This window comes from Colossoma macropomum, unplaced genomic scaffold (genome assembly GCF_904425465.1).
Source record: "Colossoma macropomum unplaced genomic scaffold, Colossoma_macropomum, whole genome shotgun sequence".
Taxonomy (NCBI): domain Eukaryota; kingdom Metazoa; phylum Chordata; class Actinopteri; order Characiformes; family Serrasalmidae; genus Colossoma; species Colossoma macropomum.
The window spans coordinates 15,427,788-15,454,175 of record NW_023494807.1 but is presented as its reverse complement, the minus strand read 5'-3'; the positions used below and the strand labels follow the sequence as shown (position 1 = coordinate 15,454,175).

Sequence of the window (26,388 nt, the reverse complement as noted above, 5' to 3'; positions counted from 1 at the left end):
ATCAGATGTATAAAACCAAGCACCTAGGCATGCAGACTGCTTCTACAAACATTTGTGAAAAAATGGGTCGCTCTCAGGAGCTCAGTGAATTCCAGCGTGGTACTGTGATAGGATGCCACCTGTACGACAAGTCCAGTCGTGAAATTTCTTCGGGAACGACAGCAACTCAGGCACAAAGTAGTTTGACCACGAAAAATGACAGAGCAGATGCTGAGGCGCATAGTGCGCAGAGGTCGGCAACTTTCTGCAGAGTCAATCGGTACAGACCTCCAAACTTCATGTGGCCATCAGATTAGCTCAAGAACAGCATAGAGAGCTTCATGGAATGGGTTTCCATGGCCGAGCAGCTGCATCCAAGCCTTACATCACCAAGCGCAATGCAAACTGGACTCCTGAGCAGTGAAAACGTGGGGAAGAACTTGACTTACCTGTACAGAGTCCTGACCTCAACCCGATAGAACACCTTTGGGATGAATTAGAGCAGACACTGAGAGCCAGGCCTTCTCATCCAACATCAGTGTCTGACCTCACAAATGCGCTTCTGGAAGAATGGTCAAAAATTCCCATAAACACACTCCAAACCTTGTGGAAAGCCTGTTATAGCTGCAAAGGGTGGGCTGATATCATATTAACCCCTATGGATTAAGAATGGGATGTCACTGAAGTTCATATGCGTGTGAAGGCAGATGAGTGAATACTTTTGGCAATATAGTGTGTGTTTATATGCATATATACATACACTTTTTTCTCTCCACTCTGACCTCAGTCACAGGTAAATAATTCTCTGAACTTCATCACTATAGAGGGTTCGCCCCCGGATCCCCCGCCCGCTCCGGCGCAGTCTCCGCGCACGCGACGCGGCCGTCGAGAGCCGAGGATTCCCGCGACTCCCCCGGATCCGGCGCTCCCGCGCCCCTCCTGCTCTAAATCTAGACCTCCGTCTATCTCCGATTGGACCGTTGCTAAACTGCAGAAGGTCCTTAGGGACCGGCACGTTCCTTTCGCCCGCACGGCCCCTAAGGCAGAGCTTTTCTCCCTGTACGTGCAGTCTCTCGGGAGTAAACAGTGCCAGCCTTCCGCTGCTAAGACGCAGCCTGATCGCGTCACCTTCCCCACGGCCCCGGCACGTGATGACGTCACCGACTCCCCGGACACCCCCTCGTCTGATGTGCTGCCCTCTGCTGGATGTCCCGGACCCGCTACCAGGCAGCCTGCCTTCGTTGCTGGCCCAGCCAGCACTGTCGTCGCCCCCATTGCATGCCTTGCTTCTGTTTTTTCTCGACTCTCCTCCCCTATATTTTCCCAGCCTTTTTCTGCCCCACCTTTGGATATGTCTCTTCCTTCTTCTCAGCTTCCTCCTTTATCATCCCGACCCCTCCCTTTGTCATCCCAACCCCTCCCTTTATCATCCCAACCCCTCCCCTTATCATCCCAACCCCTCCCCCTATCATCCCATCCCCTCCCCTTATCATCCCATCCCTTCCCTTTATCATCCCTCCCCCTTCCCTTCATCATCCCTCCCTGTTCCCTCATCATCCCAGCCCCTCCCCTTTTCTTCGTACCCATTTCCTCCTTCTTTTATGACATTCCCTGCTTGCCCTTCTGCCTCGTTTTCTCATCCCATCTCAGGTCTCCAGTCGCAGTCACTGCCAGCCCAGCCTCGGCCCCTCCTCGCGACTCCTCGTTTTCCCTCTACACCGCTCCTCCTGCTGTCCCACCCAGCGAGGCCCGCCTCTTCAATCCACCTCTCGTCTCTTCTGCTCTGCGTGTGCGGATCCTCCAAGGTGCGGACGTCAGTCTCCCTTCATTACTTCACCCATCCGCTGCCTCCGGTGCTCCCCGTACCATTGACGCCGGCGACGTTTCTCTCACCCTCAAGTGTGCCGATCCTCGCACCTCTAAGGTCTTCACCGCTCCTGAGTTCGCACTCGCTTTTTCCATCTACCGTGATGTACTCTGTTCAGCCTTCCGATCGCGGCGTCAGGAGCTGGATGACTATCTTTCTATCATCTTGGACCTCGCCGTTCGATTTGGAGGGTCGGGTTTCTACGGTCCATGCATCTGCCCGTCTTCAGCAGTGGAACATGTCTACATATTGGGGCTACCTGGACCTTGAGCTCTACTGTCGTGTTTTTGCTGGTCATACTGCTCTCTCCCGTGAGCTCTGCGGTTGCCCGTCTCACCCCGCTTCCTCCTGCAATCTCGTTGCTCGCCCCCTCCCGCTCCCCACACTGCCGTACCCTCAGCTCCTACGGCAGCCCCCGCCCCTATCTTTACGACTTCCAGTTCCCGCGATAGCCGCGGGCGGTGTTTGCTTTTCCTCGGGGGATGGATGGTTTGCAATAATTTCAACTCCGCTGGTTGTTTTTCTTCTTCGTGCAAGTTCCTCCACGTCTGCTCTCATTGTGGCCAGGCTCATTCTAGATCGGGATGTCCCCTTCACCCTCCTAAGTTTGGGCCCAAATGACTACTTCGGCATCTTTCTACCCCCGTCAATGTCCCTGCTCTCGCTGCTGACCTCTCCCTCCATCCTGATCATTCTTTCGTCTCGTATTTGCTAGATGGCCTCATCTTTGGCTTTTATTCCAGGACACGCTGTGCTTCCTGCCTCATCCCTTTCATGTCGCAACCTCCTCTCCGCTCTGTCCGAGCCTGATGTTGTGTCTTCCCTTTTAGCCAAGGAAGTTTAAGAAGGTTTCATGATCGTCCCTTTCGCTTCTGCTCCCTTCTCCACCTATCGTGTCAATCCTATTGGCGTCGCCACTCGTAAATACTCCAGCAAGAAACGCCTCATCATTGATTTGTCTGCCCCTCATGGCTCTTCAGAACCATCAATCAACAGCCTCGTGCCTAGCTCTGATTTCTCTCTTCACTACGCTACCGTGGACAATGCTATATCGCTCATCAAGCAGGCCGGCCGTGGAGCTTGGCTCGCCAAGGGGGACATTGTCTCGGCTTTTAAGGTCCTCCCTCTGCACCCTGATTTTTGGCATCTGTTCGGAGTTTGCTGGGATGGCAGATTTTACTTTGCAGTTCGACTCGCCTTCGGATGCAAAAGCAGCCCCAAGATTTTTGACACTCTGGCTGAAGCCTTGTGTTGGATCTTGCTGAATGTTTGCAGACTACCCTACGTGCTTCACCTCCTCGATGACTTCCTCGTGGCAGTCCCCCCTTCCTCCCCACCTGCGTATGGCCTCCGTACCCTCTCCTCTGCATTTCAGCGTCTTGGTATCCCCCTCTCTCCAGAGAAGACATTGGGTCCATCTACCTCTCTTGAGTTCCTTGGCATTCAGCTGGACTCAGTCTTGTTCCAGGCTTCCCTTCCACCCGATAAGCTGGATCACATTGCTACTGCCCTGTCAGAATTTGTGCTGCAGCCTCGATGCTCGAAGCTCCTGCTCCTCTCTCTTCTTGGGCATCTCAATTATGCAATTCAAATAATACCTCAAGGTCGCTCTTTTATCTCCCACCTCCTCAGCATAGCCTCCTCGGTTCCCTCACTTCAACACCGCCTCTCCTTGGATGACGCATGTATCTCGGAACTCCGCTTCTGGCTCTTCCTCCTCCAGCACTGGAATGGCATCTCTTTCTTCTACGAAGACGCTATCCTAGTCCCTGAAGATCTGCAACTATTCACTGATGCTGCTCCCTCGATAGGCTTCGGCGGCTTCTATGGTGGCCGCTGGTTCGCTTCTCAATGGCCTCCGGAGTTTGCTTCGCTTTCATTTGAATCAGGCGATTCCTCTGCCTTGTGAGAACTCTACCCGGTCGTCATAGCCGCACTCCTTTGGGGACACGAATGGACATGATGAGTGATCCTTATCCACTCCAACAACTCTGATGTTGTTCATATGATAAACAAAGGACGATCTAAATCCCTAACACTCATGCCATTCTTACGTCGCCTGACTTGGCACTCAATCAAACATCAATTTATTCTTCGAGCCATTCACATCCCAGGCCATTCAAATGCTATTGCTGATTCTCTCTCTCATTTTCAATTTCAGAAATTCAAAGCCTTGGTACCTCAAGCAGAGCCTCATCCGACACCAATTTCTCCATTTTCAGACTAAATCCTCCAACTGACCAGCAGTTCTTTCAGCTCCTCCTCCAAGCTCAAGAAATAATCTTAAGCGCAGTTGCCCCTCGTACCCTGTCGACCTATTGGTCCGGATGGAAATCTTTCCAGCGCTTCCACGCACTCCACAGCATCCTGTTCCCTTCAGACAATCTGTCAACGACAGCTGCTTACCTCACATTTGCCAGTTCATATTTAGCCATTCGCTCTTCCACCTTAAAAGTCTATTTAGCCGGGATCAATTTCTTTACAAAGCTTATCAACGAAACCTAACACACAACAGCTAACCACCCTCAGATTATACTTTTACTAAAAGGAATCCAAAGAAATGAACCTCGCCTTCCACCACGCCAGCTGCCCTTAACCTCTGACATACTCCACCACTGCATTCAGACACTCCGTGCTGGTCTCTTCCCCAAAGAACTATCCACTACATTAGAAGCCCTGTTCCTCCTCGCTTTTTTTGGATTCCTGAGATGCTCAGAATATACGGCTCAAACAGAAGCTTTCAACCCTGCTCTACATCCCTGCCTATCAGACTTAACCATGTTAAACTCAGACACCATGGTCTACAACATCAAACACAGCAAAACAAACCAGTTTGGTAAAAGCATTCCTTTGTACTTATTTAAAATCAACTCTTATCTGAGCCCATATGAACCTCTGGCACAGCTACTCCAACTCAGACTCTCTCAAAACGCCCAACAATCAGACCCACTTTTCATTACAGAAACCGGCTCCGTGGTCTCCCGTCGCTGGTTCCACAAACTCTTACGCCTAGTTCTTTCATTATCCGGTTACCCTCCGGAACAATTTTCTGCTCATTCCTTCAGAATCGGAGCAGCTTCTTCTGCTACTCGCCAAGAGCTCCCCGACCATATGGTCCAACTACTCGGACGATGGTCCTCGCAAGCTTACCATGGCTACATACGCACGCAAATCCAGGACCTCCACCAAGCTCACGAACAGCTGGCCTCCATCTACTCCGGAATTTTTGGGGGTCGGCCCTCTCGTGATCCACAGAGGCCGTACTGAACTCCAGCCCAAATTTTCCTCAGAGTTCCCCTCCTAACATTATCTAACTTACCAAGGCGTGGTCTGCACTCGCAAAATGGAGTTATGGCATAACTGAAGTTTGAGGAAAGACCACGCCTAAACTCCTTCTTCCTAATTTCAGCTTCCTATAAATACCACTCCTTCACTCCTCCCACTCGTGACGAAATTTCGCACCCCTCCTCCTCCCCTTCTCCTCCACCTCGTCCCACGCCTGCACTCAATCTTGATAGGGGGCTCGGCCCTCTCGCGATCCACAGAGGCCGTACCGAACTCCAGCCCAAATTTTCCTCAGAGTTCCCCTCCTAACATTATATAACTTACCAAGGCGTGGTCTGCATTTGCAAACCCTTGATTACAAAATGCTTTTATTGACGTACAAAGCCTTACATGGGCTCGCTCCTGAGTACCTACAAGACCTCATTTCCCATTACGAGCCACCACGATTACTCAGATCACAGAGTGCTGGCTTTTTAATAGTTCCCAGAATTCAGAAGGCTTCATCTGGGGGAAGAACCTTTTCTTATAAAGCCCCCAAACTCTGGAATGATCTTCCAGAAAATGTTCGGGACTCAGACTCAGTCGCAATCTTCAAATCTAGGCTGAAAACTCACTTGTTTAGTTTAGCTTTTGGTAGTTAATGTTTCCCCTTGGATAAAGGCAGCAGAACCAGGGGTCCATGGACACAGGGAATTATAGTAAACTGAGACGCTGGTGCTGTCGTCCCGCCGCTCGCACGCGATCACTCAGGTTTGTGGACGGTGGAGCGGAGGGATGCCAAATTGTCTCAGGGTGCTCCCGTATCTGTGTGCCCTTTTGGTTTCTCTCCTTTTAGTTAAGCTGTTATAGTCAGATCTGCCGGAGTCGTTAGCCACACTCTGGAAATGTTTTACATATTATTATACATACACCCATACAGAACAAAACTAACTCCATCTCCCTACCTTTTTTCAGAGAAAACGACTGCCCACCTGTCCGGCCGGACACTGCTGGATGATTGTCTGTAGAGCTCTCTGGCTACCCGCTTCAGACCAGTTGCCCACAACCCAGTCACCGCCACTTGCCCAGCTACCGCAACCTGCCTTGGACTGGCTGCCCACTCTACACTGAAGTGGACTCCTAACTACTACTACTACTACTACTACTACTACTACTACTACTACTACTATTAATATTAGTAATATAATAATTTTTGTAGGTAGTTTGACCAGAGGAGGATGGGTCCCCCCTTGTGAGCCTTGGTTCCTCCCAAGGTTTCTTCCTCAGCTCTGAGGGAGTTTTTCCTTGCCACTGTCGCCACTGGCTTGCTCACCTGGAGGATTTACATTTCATGTTGAAACTTTGTCCTAAATGGATTTCTGTGAAGCTGCTTTGTGACAACATCAGTTGTAAAAAGCACTATACAAATAAATTTGACTTGACTTGACTATTTAATGTCATGTATGTAATATTTGATTGGTTTGTTTACTGAATTTAGTCCTGCTCTGTTTCTCACTCAGCCTGCTGAGTTTGTATCTGCACAACCAGCTCCAGCTTAAACAGAGATTTACTGTTTACTAGTTTAATACTTTAAATTAGCATTACATGTAGCCATATATATGACGTAATACAGCACATTATTACCTCTAAACACTGGAAATACTTTTTCTTGCAATTAAAAACATGAAGCTACAGTGAGAGGAAACATGCATTCAGACACTTTTTGCAATTGCAAGTTTAATTTGGCATTTTTCTGCTAATTTAAGTGCAAAATTTTTTTATTTTATTTTATTTGAGTTTAACATATTGAAAAAAAAATATAGAACTCAAAATCACTTTTGCACAGGGCTCACCGGCACTGACCCAGCCTTGTGCTATGAACCTGCCATCATCTCATCATGGACCTTGACATTGTTGCTTCTGACGATGACCTCTTTGGTGAAAGCCAGCACATTTTTTCTCAGGAATCTGCGTGTCCTGCACCCAGGCTCAAGTCCGTCATTGCGGTTCCTAACACACCTGCTGCCTCAGCTTCCTCTGGATCCACATCTCATTACGGCAGTTCTCGTACGGCAAGCAGCGGCTCCCAAACAAGCTGCCGTTCCTCCCAAGGCTCCCCCACTCAATTTATCTGCCCCTCAAGGCTTCTCAGAACCATCTATCAACAGCCTTGTGCCAAGCTCTGATTTCTCTCTCCTCTATGATACCGTGGATAAGGCTATATCGCTCATCAAGCAGGCTGGCCGTGGAGTTTGGCTTGCCAAGGCTGACATTGTCTCGGGTTTTAAAATCCTTCCTCTGCACCCCAATTTTTGTTAGGAGTTTGCTGGGAAGGCAGGTTTTGTTCAGCCCCAAAATTTTCGACACCCTGGCTGAAGCCTTGTGTTGGATCCTGCTGAACGTTTGCAGACTACCCTACGTGCTCCACCTACTTGATGACTTCCTTGTGGTGGTCTCCCCTTCCTCCCCACCTGCGTATGGCCTTTGTACCCTCTCCTCTGCATTTCAGCATCTCAGTGTCCCCTTCTCTCCTGAGAAGACAATGGGCCCATCTAGTTCCTTGGCATTCAGCTAGACTCAGTCTTGTTCCAGGCTTCCCTTCCACCCAATAAGCTGTAGTGCCTTACTACCACTCTGTCAGAATTTGTTCTGCAGCTTTGTTGCTTGAAGCTCCAGCTCCTCTCTCTTCTTGGGCATCTCAATTATGCAATTCAAATAATACCTCAAGGATGCTCTTTTATCTCCCACCTCCTCTGCATTGCCTCCTTGGTTTGCTCACTCCAACACTGCCTCTCCTTGGATGATGCATGTATCTCGTAACTCCGCTTCCGGCTCTTCCTCCTCCAGCACTGGAACAGCATCTCTTTCTTCTATGAAGACGCTGTCTTACTCCCTGAAGATCTGTAACTATTCACTGATACAGCTCCTTCGATAGGCTTCGGTGACTTCTATGGTGGTCAGTGGTTCGCTACTCCTTGGCAATTCCTTGCCTTGTGGGAATACTACCCGGTCACCCTTTGGGGACATGAATGGACAGAACAAGTGATCCTCATCCACTGTGACAACTCCACAGTTGTTCATATAATTAACAAAGGACGTTCTAAATCCCTAACACTCATGCCATTCCTACATTGCCTTACTTGGCACTCAATCCAACATCAATTTATTCTTCAAGCCATTCACATCCCAGGTGTGACGTAGCAGACTCAGAAACTTGAGAAGGATCCATGTGCAGATTTATGGACAAAAGGGCAGTCCAAAACTTGATGTCAAAAGGCAAAGCAAAAAAGGTGGTAACAGAGAAATCAGTCCAAAATGCCAGGCAGAGCAGAGCAAAAGGGACAAAAGGCAAAAGCAGATTCCAATAGATCAGGCAGAGCTTCAAAACACCAGTAAGACAGACAAAACAAACGCTCAGTAGTCAGACTCAAAGAAACTGGCAATACTTCCCACTGACTGGCTGAATGGGCAGAGTATTTAAGGTGTGACCGTTTAAGGAGATAAGGCACAGGCGGTTTGATTTTGGGAACAGGGCTAGTGCTCGAGAGAGTGAGACCTCTGGTGGCCAGATAGTGAATTGCTGACACCAGCAATTCACCCTGCTATTGCTGACTCTCCTCTCTCGTTTTCAATTTCAGAAATTCAAAGCCTTGGCACCTCAAGCATCCTACGCTGACTCCTCCATATTCGGACTCCATCCTCCAACTGACCAGTAGTTCTTTCAGCTCCTCCTCCAAGCTCAAGAAACAATCTTAAGTGTGGGTGCCCCTCATACCCTGTCAACCTACTGGGTCCATCCATCCATCCATCCATCATCTAAACCGCTTATCCTTCTGGGTCGCGGTGGGGTGCTGGAGCCTATCCCAGCTGTCATTGGGTGGAAGGCAGGATACACCCTAGACAGGTCACCAGTCCATCGCAGGGCAGACAGACAGACATACACATTCTCACACACACTCACACCTAGGGGCAATTTAGCATGTCCAGTTGGCCTGACTGCATGTCTTTGGACTGTGGGAGGAAACCGGAGTACCCGGAGGAAACCCATGCAGACACAGGGAGAACATGCAAACTCCACACAGAAATGACCCTGGTCGCCCGGCCGGGAATCAAACCCAGGCCATTCTTGCTGTGAGGCGACCTACTGGTCTGGATGGAAATCTTTTCTGCACTTTCATGCACTCCACAGCATCCTGTTCCCTTCAGACAATCTTTCAATGACAGCGGCTTTCCTCACATTTGCTAGTTCGCATCTAGCCATTCGCTCTTCCACCTTAAGAGTCTATTTAGCTGGGATTAATTTCTTTAGAAAACTCATCAATGGAACCCAACACACCATGGCTAACCACCCTCAGATCATACTTTTACTAAAAGAAGTCCAAAGAAACGAACCTCACCTTCCACCACACCAGCTGCCCTTAACCTCTGACATCCTCCACCACTGCATTCAGACACTCCATGTTGGTCTCTTCCCCAAAGATTTATCCGCTACATTAAAAGCCCTTTTTCTTCTCACTTTTTCTGGATTCCTGAGCTCAGACAGAAACCTTCAACCCTGCTTGACAACCCTGCCTATCAGACTTAACCATGTTAAACCCCGATACTATGATCTATAATATCAAACACAGCAAAACAAAACAATTTGGTAAAAGCATTCCTCTGTACTTGTCTAAAATTAACTCTTATCTCAGCCCATATGACCCTCTGGCACAGCTACTCCAACTTAGGTTCTCTCAAAATGCCCAGCAATCAGACCCACTCTTCATCACAGAAATCGGCTCTGTGGTCTCCCGTCGCTGGTTCCACAAACTCTTACGCCTAGTTCTCTTATTATCCAGTTACCCTCCAGAGCGATTTTCTGCTCATTCCTTCAGAATTGGAGCAGCTTCTTCTGCTACTGGCCAAGGGCTCCCTGATCACACGGTTCGACTGCTTGGACGATGGTCTTTGCAAGCTTACCACGGCTACATACAAAATCAAATCCAGGACCTCCGCCAAGCACACGAATGGAACTAATCTGGAGTTTTTGGGGGTTGGCCTTCTTGTGACCCCCAGAAGCCTTACTGAACTCCAGCCCAAAATTCCCCTCCTCTCATTATCTCATTTACCAAGGCGTGGTCTGCACTTGCAAACTAGAGTTTTGACATAACTGAAGTTTGAGGAAAGACCACGCCTAAAACTCCTCCTTCTCAATTCCAGCTTCCTATAAATACAAGTCTTCACTCCTCCTTCACGTGACGAAATTTCCCACCCCACCTCCTCCCCTTTCTCCTCCACCTTGTCAACGCCTGCACTTGATCTTTAATATACAGGGGGGGTCGGCCTTCTCGTGACCTACAGAAACTCCAGCCCAAAATTCCTGACTTCCCCTCCTCTCATTTACCAAGGCATGGTCTGCATTCGCAAAGCATCTTTGTTTATGCTTGGGGTTAAAGATGTTTCTTTATATTTATACATAGAGAGTCAACAGACATTATATGTGTAAAGTTGAAGTGGACATATAAACTAGAACTATACTTAATATTAACAAAAGTGTCTGAATACATTTGCCCTCTTTGTATAAATTAATATACAGTATAGAGGTTTTATAATTCAGTCATTAACATACCACACTGTAACAAAGTATGAAAAGGCAAATTTCTAATATTTTCTAATCTTTTTCTCTCTCTACAGTGTCCATTGATGTGTTTGGACTGTTTGGAAGTTCTGTTCAACTGGACATTCTGCACCAGAGTTTCTTGAATTATTCTGGGTTTTTAACAGAGCTTATAATGTTCTAAAATATAATAAAAAATATCAAGATAATACATTCTATTCCCATTACAGAGGCAGAGCGGAGTTCAATGAGGAAACCTACAGTCTGACACTGAAGAACTTACAGAAGACTGATAGTGGACTATATGAAGCAAAAGCATCTGGTAATAAAGTCAGAGTTGTTGCTGAGTACAGACTCTCTGTGTCGGGAAAGTCTTATTTTTTTTATCGTCTTTATTTTACCATGCATAATATCGAGTTTCTCTGAAGGCTGAAACACAAGTTGATTTTTTTAACCTCAATACATTTATGTGGGGCAGATATCATATGGTAACAGATACTTTTTTTAAAATATTTTTAACTCTTTTGTAACTGCATAGCATAACATCCTACAGCCTCTTTCTCTGTTTCTTCATCATCTGAGCTTTCCTCATCCTCCCCCTCACATATTTTACTTTATTCATGGTCACTTTATTTTTGCTCAGTGGAGTTTGAACCTCACAGAGAAAGATTAAGTTAGTCAAACCAATGTTTAGTTAAAGTGAGCTCTTTTGTGTCTTGTTTTGTATTTTTCTGTCCAGTTCTGCAAATATGTGATTAACAGCTTCTCACTGGTGCATGTAAGTGTTGTTGTGTAAAAGACTAGTTTCCTCCTTATGCAGCCACTGAACCACATATCTGTTTAGCAAACACTAGAACTTATTCTGTCAATTACATCTCTACTTATATTAACACGAACTGCATGTCTGTAAAGTATGTGTATTTTATTACTATTATTTGTTTATTTTAGGTCACATCTTTGAGCTCTCATCAAGTGGAATATAGGCAAGGTCTGTGCCAGGGATTCAACTGAGGGGAGCTGGAGGTGTCCTGGCCCTCCCATAAAAGTAAAGGGACCCAAGTCCAGCATTTAGACACACTTTTCATATAAATTTAATAGCAAAACACTTAATAAATGTATCATGTTTGTTTTCATGTCACTAACTCTGCACACATTGGCTGTTTTTTTTCATTTGTAAAGTAAGAGGTGAATAAAGACTTGGCTGTAACAAGAAATTGTCTGCACCAATCTGGACACTATCATAAAAAACAACTCATTTTAATTTTCAGGTTATGCATGTCGTGGCGTTCCAAATGTGCAGCAGCATTAAATGTGAAAAGAATTTAGACAAAAAGTGGTTTTTGTTGTGTGTGTTTCAGGTTCAGTGTCTCCCTCTGCTGGTGTATCAGTGTGTTTGCTGAAGACTGTGCTGTATCCCATCATTCTGACCCTCATGCTGTCTGCAGTCATCATAGTTACATAATAATCTACTGTATAGCTGTATCTAACAGGCTGTTATCACTGTGTTTTTGAAAGCTGTAGTGCACAGCCTTTAAGCATCACTGTTGTAGCTTCTCAGAAATCAGTTAATTGAATGTACTAGAATATTTTATGTTGTTTTTATAAATGTTTTATTAGATGTATTTAAATGCATTTGTAATTACTGTTCATGCATATGTTCACAAATATTGCTAAAGATAAACCTGCTCTTTTCATGAAGACTGTTTAATCAGTGATGCCTCAAAGAAAGCACATTTTAAGTGGAGGTTCTAGTGGACCTTTAAGCTGGAGTGTATGAGCAACATAAGACTGAAATTGACATTCTCAAGGCTAAATTGGAACTTAAACTGAAGAAAAAATTTGAAGTAAAGATTTCTGCAGTAGCTAACTCAAAGCTGCATTAAAGATTTAGACTTTTCAAAATGGCATTGAAAATTATTTTGAAACCATTAACTTGTGTACATTATTATATATAATACATTATATTTTTTCCAAGTCATTTTGGGTCATTTCTGTTAGTCCATTCATCTTGAAATTTACATACAATGTAAAGGACAACAGGCATTTTCAAATGATATCAGAAATGTCTGTGTGTGTATATATATATATATATATATATATATAATACACACACACACACACACACACACACATTTCTGATATAATTTGGCTGACAGAAGTGGAACCTGACATGCTCTTCATTTTTTGCTTTATCACACTATTCTGAATAAACTCTCGAGACTATTGTATGTGAAAATCTCTGGAAATCAGCAGTTCTAGAAATACTCCAACAGGTATTGTACTGGTTGGCGCTGGCTCCGAGAGACACTGGAGGTGCGGCTATGCAGACAGCCACATGCAAAGGCTCTTGGTGGGGGCAACCTCTGAAACAAAGGGACTATTTGTCTTGTTTAACGTTGTTGTTTGTTAGTTATTGGTATGTGTCTGTGTTGTTTGTGTTAGTCTGTGTCAGGGGGTGTGGGTTTTGTATGTGAGGGCAAGTAACCATCATGGTGAAGTGTGTGGCCCGTTGTGACCTCTGCTGCGTTTCTGTCTGTATGTTCTTTTCTGTTGATGTGGTTAAAAAAAAAAAAAAAAAAACAAACAAGAAAAAACCTCTTCTTGCAACAGAATCATGGAGTCTCCTGAGTTTTCTTCTTCTGTTGTTACAGTATTTTGGAATACATTTTATGTTATATATGAACGGCATATTATGGCATTTTCCAGATGTCATTTTATTTTTTGTCTTTAAAAAAAAAAAATAATGCATCTTTTATCAAAGTACAGGACAAACAGAGAGATAAATGAGAAACTAGACTAACCGCAGAGGAAAACCCACAGGAAATGATAGGTGTGTCATTACAGCACAATATGAAGACATTGATGCTTTACAGTTCAGTTAATTATGGATGATCATTGAAGGTGATTAGTTCTATTTAACTACACTCTGTTAAGCTGCTGCCCTTGGTCATAATGTGGTTAGTGTAGAGCATGAAAAATAAAGAATGAATGTTTGTATTTCGGTCTTAATGATATCAAAGTAAACTGTAATAAGTAACTTTTTCAGTGTAGAATATTCTGTCATATTATGTCCTAATGATGTCTGCATGAACATCAGAAAATTAGAATCCCTCTCTGAGGCAGTGAGGGGGTCTTTCAGAACTTCCTCCTTCACTGTTAAAGAGGAAGTTTTTCACACTCTGTAATGGCGATGATGCTACAGCTGATCTTTTTTCTCTCCACTCTGACCTCAGTCACAGGTAAACAATTCTCTGACCTTCATCACTTTAAACTGTATGATAATCTATATTTTTGAGTTGATCTGTAAAATAAGTGATTATTGGTTTAATTCTCCACACTGTTAATACAGCTGACCTGACTAAACTGAATAACAGCCTATGATTAGTTTTAACCGAACAATCCTACGATCCAACTCTGAGATGTTTCACTTTACAAGATTGTTTAAACAACAAAATGTGTCAGACTAGACTACAAACTATTTAATCTCATGTATGTAAAATTTGATTGCTTTGTTTACTGAATTTAGTCCTGCTGTTGTTCACTCAGCCTGCTGAGTTTATAGCTGCACAAACAGCTCCAGCTTAAACATAGATTTACTGTTTACTTTAAACTAGCACTACATGTAGGCATATATGATGTAATACAGCACATTATTACTCCTCTAAAACACTGGATATACTTTTTATTGCAATTAAATATATGAAGCTACAGTGAGAGGAAACGTGCATTCACTTTTTGCAATCGCAAGCTTAATTAGGTATTTTTCTGCTAATTTTAGTGCAATTTTAAATTTTTTATTTTATTAGTTTATTTTATTTGAGTTTAACATATTAAAAAATATATAGAACTCAACATCACTCTTGCACAGGGCTCATTTTATGTGTTTTTCCCCCAATATGTTAAATTCAGCAAATAAACTGTAAAAAACCTGTGTATTAAAACATGCAGAAGTGTGTTCTCTGTAGGGGTTCTTTTAACTTATTTTCACTTAGAAAAATCAACAAAACATGTAATTTGACTAGAGATGCCCAAACTTTTGATTACGACGGTATAGGCGATACCAGTTGATTTTTTTTTATTTTTGTGCAGTATTAATATCGAGAATTGAATGTATGTTATATATTGTTTAAAAATGTCTTTTACTATCAGTTAAATTTTTTTTAATGGAGTTATGACATAACTAAAGGAAAGACCACACCTAAAACTCTTCCTCAATTCCAGCTTCTTATAAAGACCACTCCTCTTTTGTTTTCTCGAGATGAAATTTCACTCCGATCCAGCTTTATGCTACTCACCTGCTATCGTCTCGTCATGGATCTCGACATTGTTGCTTCTGAAAGCCAGCATCTTTCCTCCCTAGAATCCACGCGTCCTGCACCCAGGCTCAAATCCGTCATAACATGCCTGCTGCCTCAGCTTCCTCTGGCTCCTCATCTCACCATGGCAGCTCTTGTACGGCGCGCAGCGGCTCCCGAAGAAGCTGACGTTCCCCAAACGGCTCCCCCGCCTGCTCCAGCCCAGAGCTCCCATTGTTCTCATGGCTCCCACGGCTCTGGCACTTCTGCGCCCTTCCAACTCTAAATTGAGATCTCCCTCTATCTCTGATTGGACTGTGGCTAAACTGCAGAAAGTCCTTAAGGAAGGGCGAAATTCCTTTCGAAAAGAGGCAACTCTTTTCTCCCTGTATGTGCAGTCTCTCGGGAATAAATGACGCCTGCCTTCTGCTGCTCTAGTGCAGCCTGACCACGTCGCCTTCCCCACGCGTGATCACCGACTCCCCAGACACCTCCTCTGGAGAAATGGCATCCTCTGCTGGATGTCCCGGTCCTGCTCCCAGGCAGCTTGCCTCTGCTGCTGGCCCAGCCAACACTTTGTTTGCCCCATTGCATGCCTTGCTTCTTCTGTTTTTTCTGGATTCTCTCCCTCTATTTTTTCCCAGCCTTTTTCTGCCCTACCTTTGGCTATGCCTCTTTCTTCTTCTTCTCCTCCTCAGCTTCTTCCTTTATCATCCCAGCCCCTTCTTTTATCATCCCTCCCCACTCCCTCATCATCCCAGCCCCTCCCCTTTTTCTTCATACCATTTCCTCAGTCTTTCCTGGCATTCCCTTCTTGCTCATTTTCTCATCCTGTTCCAGGCCTCCGGTTGCAGTCACTGCTAGCTCAGCCACGGCCCCACCTCACCCCCTCTACACTGCTCCTCCTGCTGTCCCGCCCAGTGATGCTCACCTCTTCAAACTGCCTCTCGTCTCTTCCATCCTGCGTATGCGGATCCTCCAAGGTGCGGACGTCAGTCTCCCCTCATTGCTTCACCTGTCAGCTGCCTCTGGTGCTCCCTGCACCATTGATATCGGCAACATTTCTCTGTTCGGCCTACCTATTCAGGCGTCCGGAGCTAGATGACCATCTTTCCATCGTCTTGGACCTCGCCGTTCGATTTGGAGGGTTGGGTTTCTATGATTACCACTGTCTGTTCTCAGCCCGCACAGCAGCCCGTCTTCAGCAGTGGAACATTTCTACATAGTAGGGCTCCCTGGATCTTTAGCTCTACTGTCGCGTATTCGCTGGTCGGACTGCTCCACCCTCTCCCACTCCCCACCCTGCTGTACCTTCTGCTCCCACTGTGGCCCCCGCCCTTATCTTTATGACTTCCAGTTCCTGCGACAGCCGTGGGCGGTGTCTTCTTTTCTTTGGGGGCTGGATGGTCTGTAATAATTTCAACTCCGCTGGATGTTTTATGTTTTTTTTTTTCTTCATGCAAGTTGCTCCATGTCTGTTCTCATTGTGGCCAAGCTCATTCCAGATCTGGATGCCCTCATTGCCCTCCTAAGTTTGGGCCCAAATGACTACTCCAGCATCTTTCTACCCCTGTCAGTGTCTCTGCTCTCGCTGCTGACCTCTCCCTCCGTTCTGATCATTCCTTTATCTCTTATTTGCTAGATGGCCTTATCTTCAGCTTTTCTCCAGGACTCATTGTGCTTCCTGCCTCTTCCCTTTCATGTCACAACCTCCTTTCCACTCTGTCTGAGCCTGATGTCGGGTCTTCCCTTTTGGCCAAAGAAGTTTAAGAAGGTTTCATGATTGGCCCTTTCACTTCTCCTCGCTTCTCCACTTATCATGTCAATCGTATCAGCATTGTCACTTGTAAATACTCTGGCAAGAAACGCCTCATCATCAATTTGTCTGCCCCTCATGGCTCCTCAGAACCATCCATCAACAGCCTCGTGCCAAGCTCTGATTTCTCTATCCACTATGCTACCGTGGATAATGCTATGTTGCTCATCAAACAGGCTGGCCATGGAGCTTGACTTGCCAAGGCTGACATCATCTCTAATTTTGAGATCCTTCCTCTGCACCCCAACTTTTGGCATCTGTTTGGAGTTTCCTGGGAAGGCAGGAGCAGCCCCAAAATTTTTGACACCCTGGCTGAAGCCTTGTGTTGGATCCTGCTGAACATTTGCAGACTACCCTACGTGCTCCACCTACTTGATGACTTCCTTGTGGTGGTCTCCCCTTCCTCTCCACTTGTGTATGGCCTTTGTACCCTCTCCTCTGCATTTCAGCGTCTCAGTATCCCCTTCTCTCCTGAGAAGACAATGGGCCCATCTAGTTCCTTGGCATTCAGCTAGACTCAGTCTTGTTCCAGGCTTCCCTTCCACCCGATAAACTGGAATGCCTTACTACCACCCTATCAGAATTTGTGCTGCAGCCCCGTTGCTCGAAGCTCCAGCTCCTCTCTCTTCTTGGGCATCTCAATTATGTAATTCAAATAATACCTCAATGATGCTCTTTTATCTCCCACCTCCTCAGCATTGCCTCCTTGGTTCGCACACTCCAACACTGCCTCTCCTTGGATGAATGCATGTATCTCGGAACTCAGCTTCTGGCTCTTCCACCTGCAGCACTGGAAAGGCATCTCTTTCTTCTATGAAGACGCTATCTTAGTCCCTGAAGATCTGTAACTATTCACCAATGCAACTCCCTCGATAGGCTTCAGCAGCTTCTATGGTGGCCACTGGTTCGCTTCTTTTAGGCCTTCGGAGTTTGCTTTGCTTTCCCTTGAATCAGGCGATCCCTCTGCCTTGTGGGAATACTACCCGGTCATCATTGCTGCACTCCTTTGGGGACATAAATGGACAAGATGAGTGATCCTCATCCACTCCGACAACTTTGCAGTTGTTCATATAATCAACAAAGGACAATTCTTAATCCCTAACACTCATGCCATTCCTACGTCACCTAACTTGGCACTCAATCCAACAATCAATTCATTCTTCAAGCCATTCACATCCCAGGCCATTCGAATGCTATTGCTGACTCTCTCTCACGGTTTCAATTTTAGAAATTCAAAGCCTTAGCACCTCAAGCATCTTATGCCGACTCCTCCATATTCAGAGTCCATCCTCCAACTGACCAGCAGTTCTTTCAGCTCCTCCTCTAAGCTCAAGAAACAATCTTAAGTGTGGGTGCCCCTTGCACCCTGTCAACCTATTGGTCTGGATGGAAATCTTTCCAGTGTTTTCACGCACTCCACACCACCATTCCCTTCAGACAATCTTTCAATGACAGCGGCTTTCCTCACATTTACCAGTTCACTTCTAGCCATTCACTCTTCTACCTTAAGTGTCTATTTAGCTGGGATCACCACCATGGCTAATCATCTCAGTTCATACTTTTACTAAAAGGAATCCAAAGAAACGAACCTCGCCTTCCACCACTTTAGCTGCACTTAACCTCTGACATCCTCCAACACTGCATTCAGACACTCCGTGCTGGTCTCTTCCCCAAAGATTTATCCGCTACATTAGAAGCCCTTTTTCTCCTTGCATTCTTCGGATTCCTGAGATGTTCAGAATATACAGCTCAAACAGAAACCTTCAAACCTGCTCATCCCTGCTTATCAGATCTAACCATGTTAAACTCAGACACTATGATCTATAATATCAAAGCAAAACAAACCAAATTTGGTAAAAGCATTCCTCTGTACTTGTTTAAAATCAACTCTTATCTCAGCCCATATGAACCTCTGGCACAGCTACTCCAGCAATCAGACCCACTCTTCATCACAGAAACAAGCTCTGTGGTCTCCCGTTGCTGGTTCCACAAACTCTAAAACACCTAGTTCTCTCATTATCCAGTTACCCTCCAGAGCGATTTTTTTGCTCATTCTTTCAGAATAAGAGCAGCTTCTTCTGCTACTCGCCAAGGGCTCCCCGATCACACGGTTCAACTGCTCGGATGATGGCCTTTGCAAGCTTACGAACTCAAATCCAAGACCTCTGGCAAGCTTGCGGCTATGGCTGGCCTCCTTCTAATCTGGAGTTTTTGGGGGTCGGCCTTCTCATGACCCACAGAAACCGTACTGAACTCCAGCCCAAAATTCCTGAGTTCCCCTCCTCTCATTTACCAAGGTGTGGTCTGCATTTGCAAAACATCTTTGTTTATGCTTGGGATTACATATTTTTCTTTATATTTATACATAGAGTCAAATAATGTGTGAAGTTGAAGTGGATATATAAACTAGAACTACACTTAATTTTAAAAACAAAAGTGTCTAAATACATTTGCCCTCTTTGTATAAATTAAATTATAAAACCTCTATACCGTATATTTGTCATTAACATGCCACACTGTAACAAAGTATGAAAAGGCAATCACGATAAAACATTTCTAATATTTTCTAATCTGTCTCTCTCTCTATAGTGTCCATTGATGTGTTTGGACTTTTTGGAAGTTCTGTTCAACTGGACATACAGCATCCTGTCCCAGAGTTTCATGGCTTATTCTGGGTTTTTAACAGAGCTTATAATGTTCTAAAATATAATAAGAAATATAAAGATAGTACACTCTATTCCCATTACAAAAGCAGAGTGGAGTTCAATGAGGAAACCTACAGTCTGACACTGAAGAACTTACAGAAGAATGATAGTGGACTGTATGAAGCAAAAGCATCTGGTAATAAAGTCAGAGTTGTTGCTGAGTACAGACTCTCTGTGTTGGGTAAGTCTTATAGAAAATCAGTCAGTGAAAATAAACATGCAGTCCTGACACAACACTGCTGTTATTAAGATGCTGTACTTTTATCTGTTTTTAATTTAACCACGCGCAAAATCTTTTTTTTCTCTGTTTCTTCATCATCTGGGGTTTCCTCATCCTCGCACATATTTCCCTTGATTCATGGTCATTTTACTTTTGCTCAGTGGAGTTTGAACCTCAAAGAGAAAGATTAAGTTAGTGAAACCAATGTTTAGTTAAAGTGAGCTCTTTTGTGTCTTGTTTTGTTTTGTTTTTATTTTTCCGTTCAGCTCTGCAGATGTGTGATTAACAGCTTCTTGCTGGTGCATGTAAGTGTTCTTGTGTGAAAGGCTAGTTTCCTCCTTGTGCGGCCACTGAACCACAAATCTGCTCATCTATATCTTAACTTACATTAACACCAACTATGTCTGTTAAGAATATGTATTTTATTACTATTATTTGTTTATATTTGCTCACATCTTTGAGCTCTCATCAAGTCAAATATAGGCAAGGTCTGTGCCTGGAATTCAATTGAGCCTATATCCTGGCCCATAAAAGTAAAAGGGACCCAAGTCCAACATTTAGACACACTTTTAGTATAAATTTAATAGCAAAAAACATATTAAATAATTTAGTAAATGCATCTTGTTTGGTATTATCTCACTAACTCTGCACACATTGGCTGTTTTCCAGTTGTAAAGTAAGAGGTTAATAAAGACTGGGCTGTAATGAGAAATTGAACTTTGCTGGTAGTTGCTCAGCACCACCACACATTGACACCAAATGTCTGCAACAATCTGGACACCATCATAAAAAAACAACTCGTTTTACTTTCAGGTGAGGCATGTTGTGGCGTTCCCAATGTGCAGCAGCATTAAATGTAAAAAGAATTTAGACTGATACAAAATCAAAAATGAAGAACTCTGTCTATGCTAGTGGAAAAAAAAACAAAAACACTAGAGGCAAACCTCAACAGAGAGAGAAAGAATATTAAATCCATAGCATCAGTTATCAATTAAAATGCACATCTTCCTCTGAGTCCCTCCCTGATACTGTATTTCATACAGAAATAGTCACAGTACAGTGTGGGGGTCCACACTTCAGTTCCTCATTTTCATGTCTTACAAAATGTACAAATTAGTTTCTTGGTAAATCACTGAATGATTCATAGCAGTTACACAGTACATCATAGTAACATAGTAGTTACAAAGTAGTAAAACAGCAGTTACATAGTAGTGAAGTAGCAATTACATAGTAGTTGTTGATTCAGCTTAAGTAATCACTGAACTGCAGGCTTTTTAACACAGTGTGTTGAGAAACAGACATGAAATTAAAACATCTGTTTAGTAATGCTAGTAAAAAAAACCCACGGAGGTAAACTTCACAGAAATGTGCATCTGTAGGCCTGAGTGTCACCTCATGCTCAGACTTTCCACTAGGGGATTCCCCAAGGCCTCTGCCCAAATGTGAACCCAGGAGGGCACTAAATTGTGTTCAAGTACATTCTAAAACTAGAAACTTACTCATTAATTGAATTTACTCATTTTTTGTATTTTTTTACTCAATGTATTTAAAGAAATAGCTTTAAAAGACTGTATTCCAAGCATTAAATAAGCCAAAGTCAATCGAGTCAAAAAAAAAAAGAGAATGAATTGTGTTTTTAAGTCTCTTGGGATGTCCACCTGCTATCATGAGACAGACACCCAAATTAAGTCTTAAAGTGAATATATCCCACATTACTGAAATATTTTGAGTTAGAGGAACTTTTTTGCTAATTTCATGTACATTCTCTATTGCTGGGTGTGCTTTGAAAGATAAGTTGCACGAGCATCAGTTAAACAAACAACTACTAAATCAGTTTAAATGAGTTGAGTTCAATTTCATAAATTTAATTACATTATAATGGTTCAACAAAATTCCCTTTTAATTGTATGGAAATCTTTTCACAGTTCAGTTAAGTTTGGGCGAAGAACTGAGAGGAAAAGCATCAGAGATGCAACATTTCTACATAATTCATAATTAGTGTTTGTGACATGATCAAGTAATTCAGAGGGACATCCTCAAATATTTTATTTCATGCACGTCGCTTTACTTTTGGTCAGTGGAGTCTGTTAGTGAAACCAAAACTGAGTTTTGTTTTGTTTTCTGTTCAGTTCTGCAAATTTATGATTAACTGCTTCTTGCTGGTACATGTGGGTGTTGTGTGAAAGGCTAGTTTCCTCCTTATGCAGACACATGTTCTGTACTGAACCTCAAATCATATGCAACATTTCTGCATAATTCATTATTAAAAGTTGTGATGTAAACAAAGTCCTGCAGATGGTTTGATGTGAAATGCTTCATTATGAATCACTTACTGACTCTGACTTCTTTACAGTGGTGCTGATAGGAACCAGGGGTCAGAATATCTACAACACTAATATAGCCATTTGATTTACTATCCAAAACCACCAGTGAGCTTCTGAGTTTTTATATGTGATGTTTACGACAGTCAAATAATAAAATGAATCATCATCAACTTCACATATGAAATAATAAAATGAGAAAAAATATGTTTTCTTTAAGGAACATTTGACAACACCCTGCATGTACCTTCCCACCATGAAACATGAACTATGTTTTAGGCCAAAACATCTCGGGCATTAAGCAGTGCATTCATAACTATGTAATGTAATAGATTTCTGTGAAGAGGCTTTTAGAGTCATTAAACTATTCAGACGTCTGGTTCCCATCACCACCACTGTGAACAAGTCTGACTGAGTTTCTCTACAATGAACCAGTTCACATTAAACCACTCTGAATGACTGTTCTTACATCATCACCAATTCATTATGCTACAATTTAGAAGAAATTGTGTAATTCATATTTAACCCTTCTTTGCCAAATGAAGGCTAAAGCAGAGCGCTAATAGCAGGTTTTACAGTGATCTGGCTGGGTTTGGAGCTGTATTTCTGGTTTTTGTGATGTTAGAGCTGGTCTCTCTCACTCTGGCTAGTGATGGCAGGATCCTCTGAGTGATCTGATGTCACTATTTTTAACCCTTTGTTTATAATATGAAAGCTAAAAGCAGAAATGTAGTATAACAGTAGAGAGTGGGGTTTGGGTGAATTTGGAGCTGGATTTCTGATGGTCACAGGTGGATGAAAGAGTCTGATGAGTGATCTGATGTGTGAATCATGTCACTGTTTTAACGCTTTGTTGGAATCTGAAGGGTAAAAAGCAGGGCAACAGTATCAGAATTGATTGGGTAATTTGGGGTAATTTTCCAAGCCGAATTACTCACTGCTGATGACGACGTCACCCTAGTTAGGGGTGGGTCTTAATGTCCTGATATGTGGATCATGTCTGTAGCTTAGACCATTCTGAAGATATGAATACTAGAAGTGACCTATAATTTTGCCCGCAAATTGCAGTCTCCGGGTTAAAAAGCTAAAATTAAATTTAACATCTGTCAAAAATGTAAGTGCTAAAATGTAAACTTTTTTTTCTACTTTCACCTTAAGATTTTAGGCCACCGCATTGTAGAGTGTTTTATGAACAGAATTATTTGGTCTGATTTCAGGGGAATTCCACTGATTTATAAAACTTTCTGCATGATTCAATTGTTGAGATGTAAACAAAGTAATTCAGAGTGGTTTAATGTGAAATTGTAACAGTGGATGGCTCACCAGACTAAGGATGAAAACCCAGGCTGTCTGAGTTATATTCCAGGGCCTACCTGGTGAGCCACCACAGGTTTTAGGGACACAGGACCCAAGTGCCAAGCTTATGTACAGCAGATGGATGGGCTGAACTAAAGAACTTCAGCACCTGTTCAGTCCAGGGATCGAACCCAGGCCCTTCTGGTGCTGCTCGTATGCTCTACCGCTACATCACCACAACCATGGTGTAGACTACTGAAAGGAGCGCCCTTATATGTGATTGCCTGAAAACAAATTTGTAAAGCAACCTGTTTTTGTCAGGTAGGAAAAAAACAAAGGATGCCAGGGTAAAACTTCTCAGAATTCGAGAGACAATTAAGTAACTGAAAAAAGACAAATGACTTTCCCAACAGAAACAGAACAAAAACAGAACAGAAAGAAGGTTTTTTGTTTTTGTTTTTTTTTTCATGAGAACAGAGAAGGAAACCTCGAGGGGAGGCTGGAGAAACTTGAAAGGTGAGGGGGAGTGCAAAACTCTCAGCCCTCTTACCAAAATTACCAGCCGTTTCTGTTGGCTCACAAAGAGACAAAGACACAACAATGTGTGTCTTCTTCTCTGCGCTTATAAAGTCCTCTGCCCAGGTGTAGGACGTTAGGCTGGATTGGACCTGGGAGGTGTGCGTCGTCTCCCTCTGGTGGCCGGGAGCGCCGCAGCCCTGGAGCCACTCCTTACAGAAATGCTTCATTATACACAAAAAACTTACTAACTTTCTTTTCCGTGTTAATGAAACCAGGAATACCAATGTCTACAATGCAACTATAGCTATTTTATCTGATATCTAAAATGGCAAGTGAACCCACACGTGTTCACTGCAATTAAAATCATTACTGAGAACCAGGTCAGTATAATATCTTCTGACTTCTTTGTTTGTTTGGCTTCTGATTTTAATTTTAACATTCAAGAAATCAAAGTTTAGTTTTGACCCTCACTGAAAACGGAAACTTCTAAGCATGGATGCTACTGTCTGATGTCTATTATCAACACCATCACCAGCGTCCAGATAGATCTAGGCTACTTTGAAAGACACTGACCAGTTCTGAAAGACTTTTACTGATCTGTGATCTGTGATGAGTGATTTATCACTGACTAACCGTCAGCATTACAGTGATGGGTCTGTATATCTTCTACCTCAGATCCAGTGGAGGCTCCAGTCCTGACTCACCAGCTAAGCAGAGACACCTGCAACATCACTCTCACCTGTAGAGGTCATAACCTCTCTATCAACTCCAGCTGTTACAAGGAAACCTGTGAGGAGAAGGAAGTGACATCACCTGGAGGTGTCCCCCTTTCCCTGTCTGTCAGTGGCAGCACCATCATCTGTAACCATAGCAACCCAGTCAGCTGGAAGACGAATGTTTTGGAGATGAGAGAACTTAAACGACTCTGTGCTGATGAAGGTGAAGGTGTGAACACAGATACACACAGACACTGCCTCTAAAATCATCTTTACTATACACCCAATTAATGAAGTAACATGATCTGCCTACTGTAGGTTTAACATGATGAAAAAAGCAGTAAATGCATTAATTGAAACAGTCGTGGGTCTCAGCTGCTGCTCTTCTGTGTTGTTGAGAGACTCAGCATCTTCCTCCTGATCACATTTCATTGCAGACAGTGTGTCCATCTTGATTATCAGAAGTTTTTAGAGGAGGCTGATAAAATTACACTAAAATAAATTTATTGAACTTGTGTTAATGAGCCATTGTCAGCAATTCACTGGCCACCAGAGGTCTCCCTCTCCTGAGTACTAGCCCTGTTCCCAAAATCAAGCCACCCGTACCTTTTTATCCCAAATCATTCACACCTTAAATACTGCTCCCATTCAGCCAGTCTGTGTGAAGTATTGCCAGTTCTTTCGAGTCTGACTATTGAGTTTTTGTCTGTCTTTCTGGTATTTTGAACCTCTGCTTTTGCTTTGTGTCCCTTTGGCTCTGTCTGCCTGGCCTTTTGGGCTGATTTCTCTGTTACAACTTTTTTTGCTTTGCCTTTTTTTACCATGAGTTCTGGACTGGCCTGTTGTTAATAAATCTGCACATGGATTCTTCACAAGTTTCTGAGTCTGCTTCCTCACAGCCATTTACACTGGATGTCAGTTGTCTATTCAAATAAAAGTAGCACTGCATTCTCTCCACTAGTGTAATATTTAACGTGCCTGTATATTTACACTTGTATGCAAAAGTTTGGCTGCTCCAGTGTGTGCATTCTCAAAAGTGCACTCTCAGGAAAAAGTTAGTAAACTGTCACTGGGGCAGTAGCCCTCTTGTCACTGGGGTGGTACCCTCAAGGGCACATATCAGTACCTTTGATCAGGGAAGATAATTCATTCTTCTAAGGTGTGTTGACTCCACACACCCCATCTCGTCTCCAGGCTGGGAAAAAACTTTGCATAAGACTGTATGTTAAATTTATGATTTTTAAAAGATTTTACTTTGAAAATGACAGAAATATGATATTTTAACTGAACATAATAGAGAATTAACTGAAGAGTGAAACACGTTATTTAGTTACTTATTTTGTTAGTTTGTTATTTCTTTCTGGTCATCATATTTAACACAACAGTGGGTTTTGCTGTGTGTGTTTCAGGTTCAGTGTCTCCTTCTGCTGGTGTATCTGTGTGTTTTCTGAAGACTGTGCTGTATTCCATCACTCTGACTCTCATGCTGTCTGCAGTCATCATTGTCCACATCAGAGAAAGACTGACCAAATCATATTAAAGACATGGACGGTGTTACATAGTTAATTATATCTGTTATGGTTACAAAGCACTTTATTCTGTAATCTCTGATTATAATCTACTCTACTGTATAGTTGTACCTGATTAACTGTTCTCTCATACTAGTATGTCACTTTTTTGCAAGCTGTACAGACCTCTAGCATCATTGTTGCACCTTCTCAGAAGTCAACTGACTGAATGCACTAGAACACTGTATCTTGTGTAAGTAAATGTTTTTTTAGATGTTTTTAAATG

The 26,388-nt window shown here is 43.4% G+C and overlaps 1 protein-coding gene and 2 pseudogenes across 1 annotated transcript; all 3 read left to right on the top strand.

The window, feature by feature from the left end:
• Nucleotides 1-2,699: 2,699 nt before the first annotated feature.
• LOC118797508 lies at nucleotides 2,700-4,127 on the top strand (annotated as a pseudogene).
• Nucleotides 4,128-16,411: 12,284 nt separating this feature from the next.
• LOC118797507 lies at nucleotides 16,412-18,163 on the top strand (annotated as a pseudogene).
• A 781-nt stretch (nucleotides 18,164-18,944) lies between these two features.
• LOC118797506 (SLAM family member 9-like) lies at nucleotides 18,945-26,134 on the top strand. The gene is made up of 4 exons (XM_036556878.1): nucleotides 18,945-19,114; nucleotides 19,504-19,703; nucleotides 24,554-24,817; nucleotides 26,004-26,134. Exons 1-4 carry the CDS (start codon nucleotides 18,945-18,947, stop codon nucleotides 26,132-26,134), a joined length of 765 nt encoding a protein of 254 aa, XP_036412771.1.
• Nucleotides 26,135-26,388: the final 254 nt, after the last annotated feature.

Excerpts from the sequence above, each read along its gene's own strand:
- LOC118797506 (XM_036556878.1), top strand. The coding sequence starts at position 18,945 with ATGGCCTTTGCAAGCTTACGAACTCAAATCCAAGACCTCTGGCAAGCT. Across the intron at positions 19,115-19,503 it reads CCCTCCTCTCATTTACCAAG|AGCTTATAATGTTCTAAAAT; the intron begins GTGTGGTCTGCA and ends GGTTTTTAACAG. Across the intron at positions 19,704-24,553 it reads GTACAGACTCTCTGTGTTGG|ATCCAGTGGAGGCTCCAGTC; the intron begins GTAAGTCTTATA and ends CTTCTACCTCAG.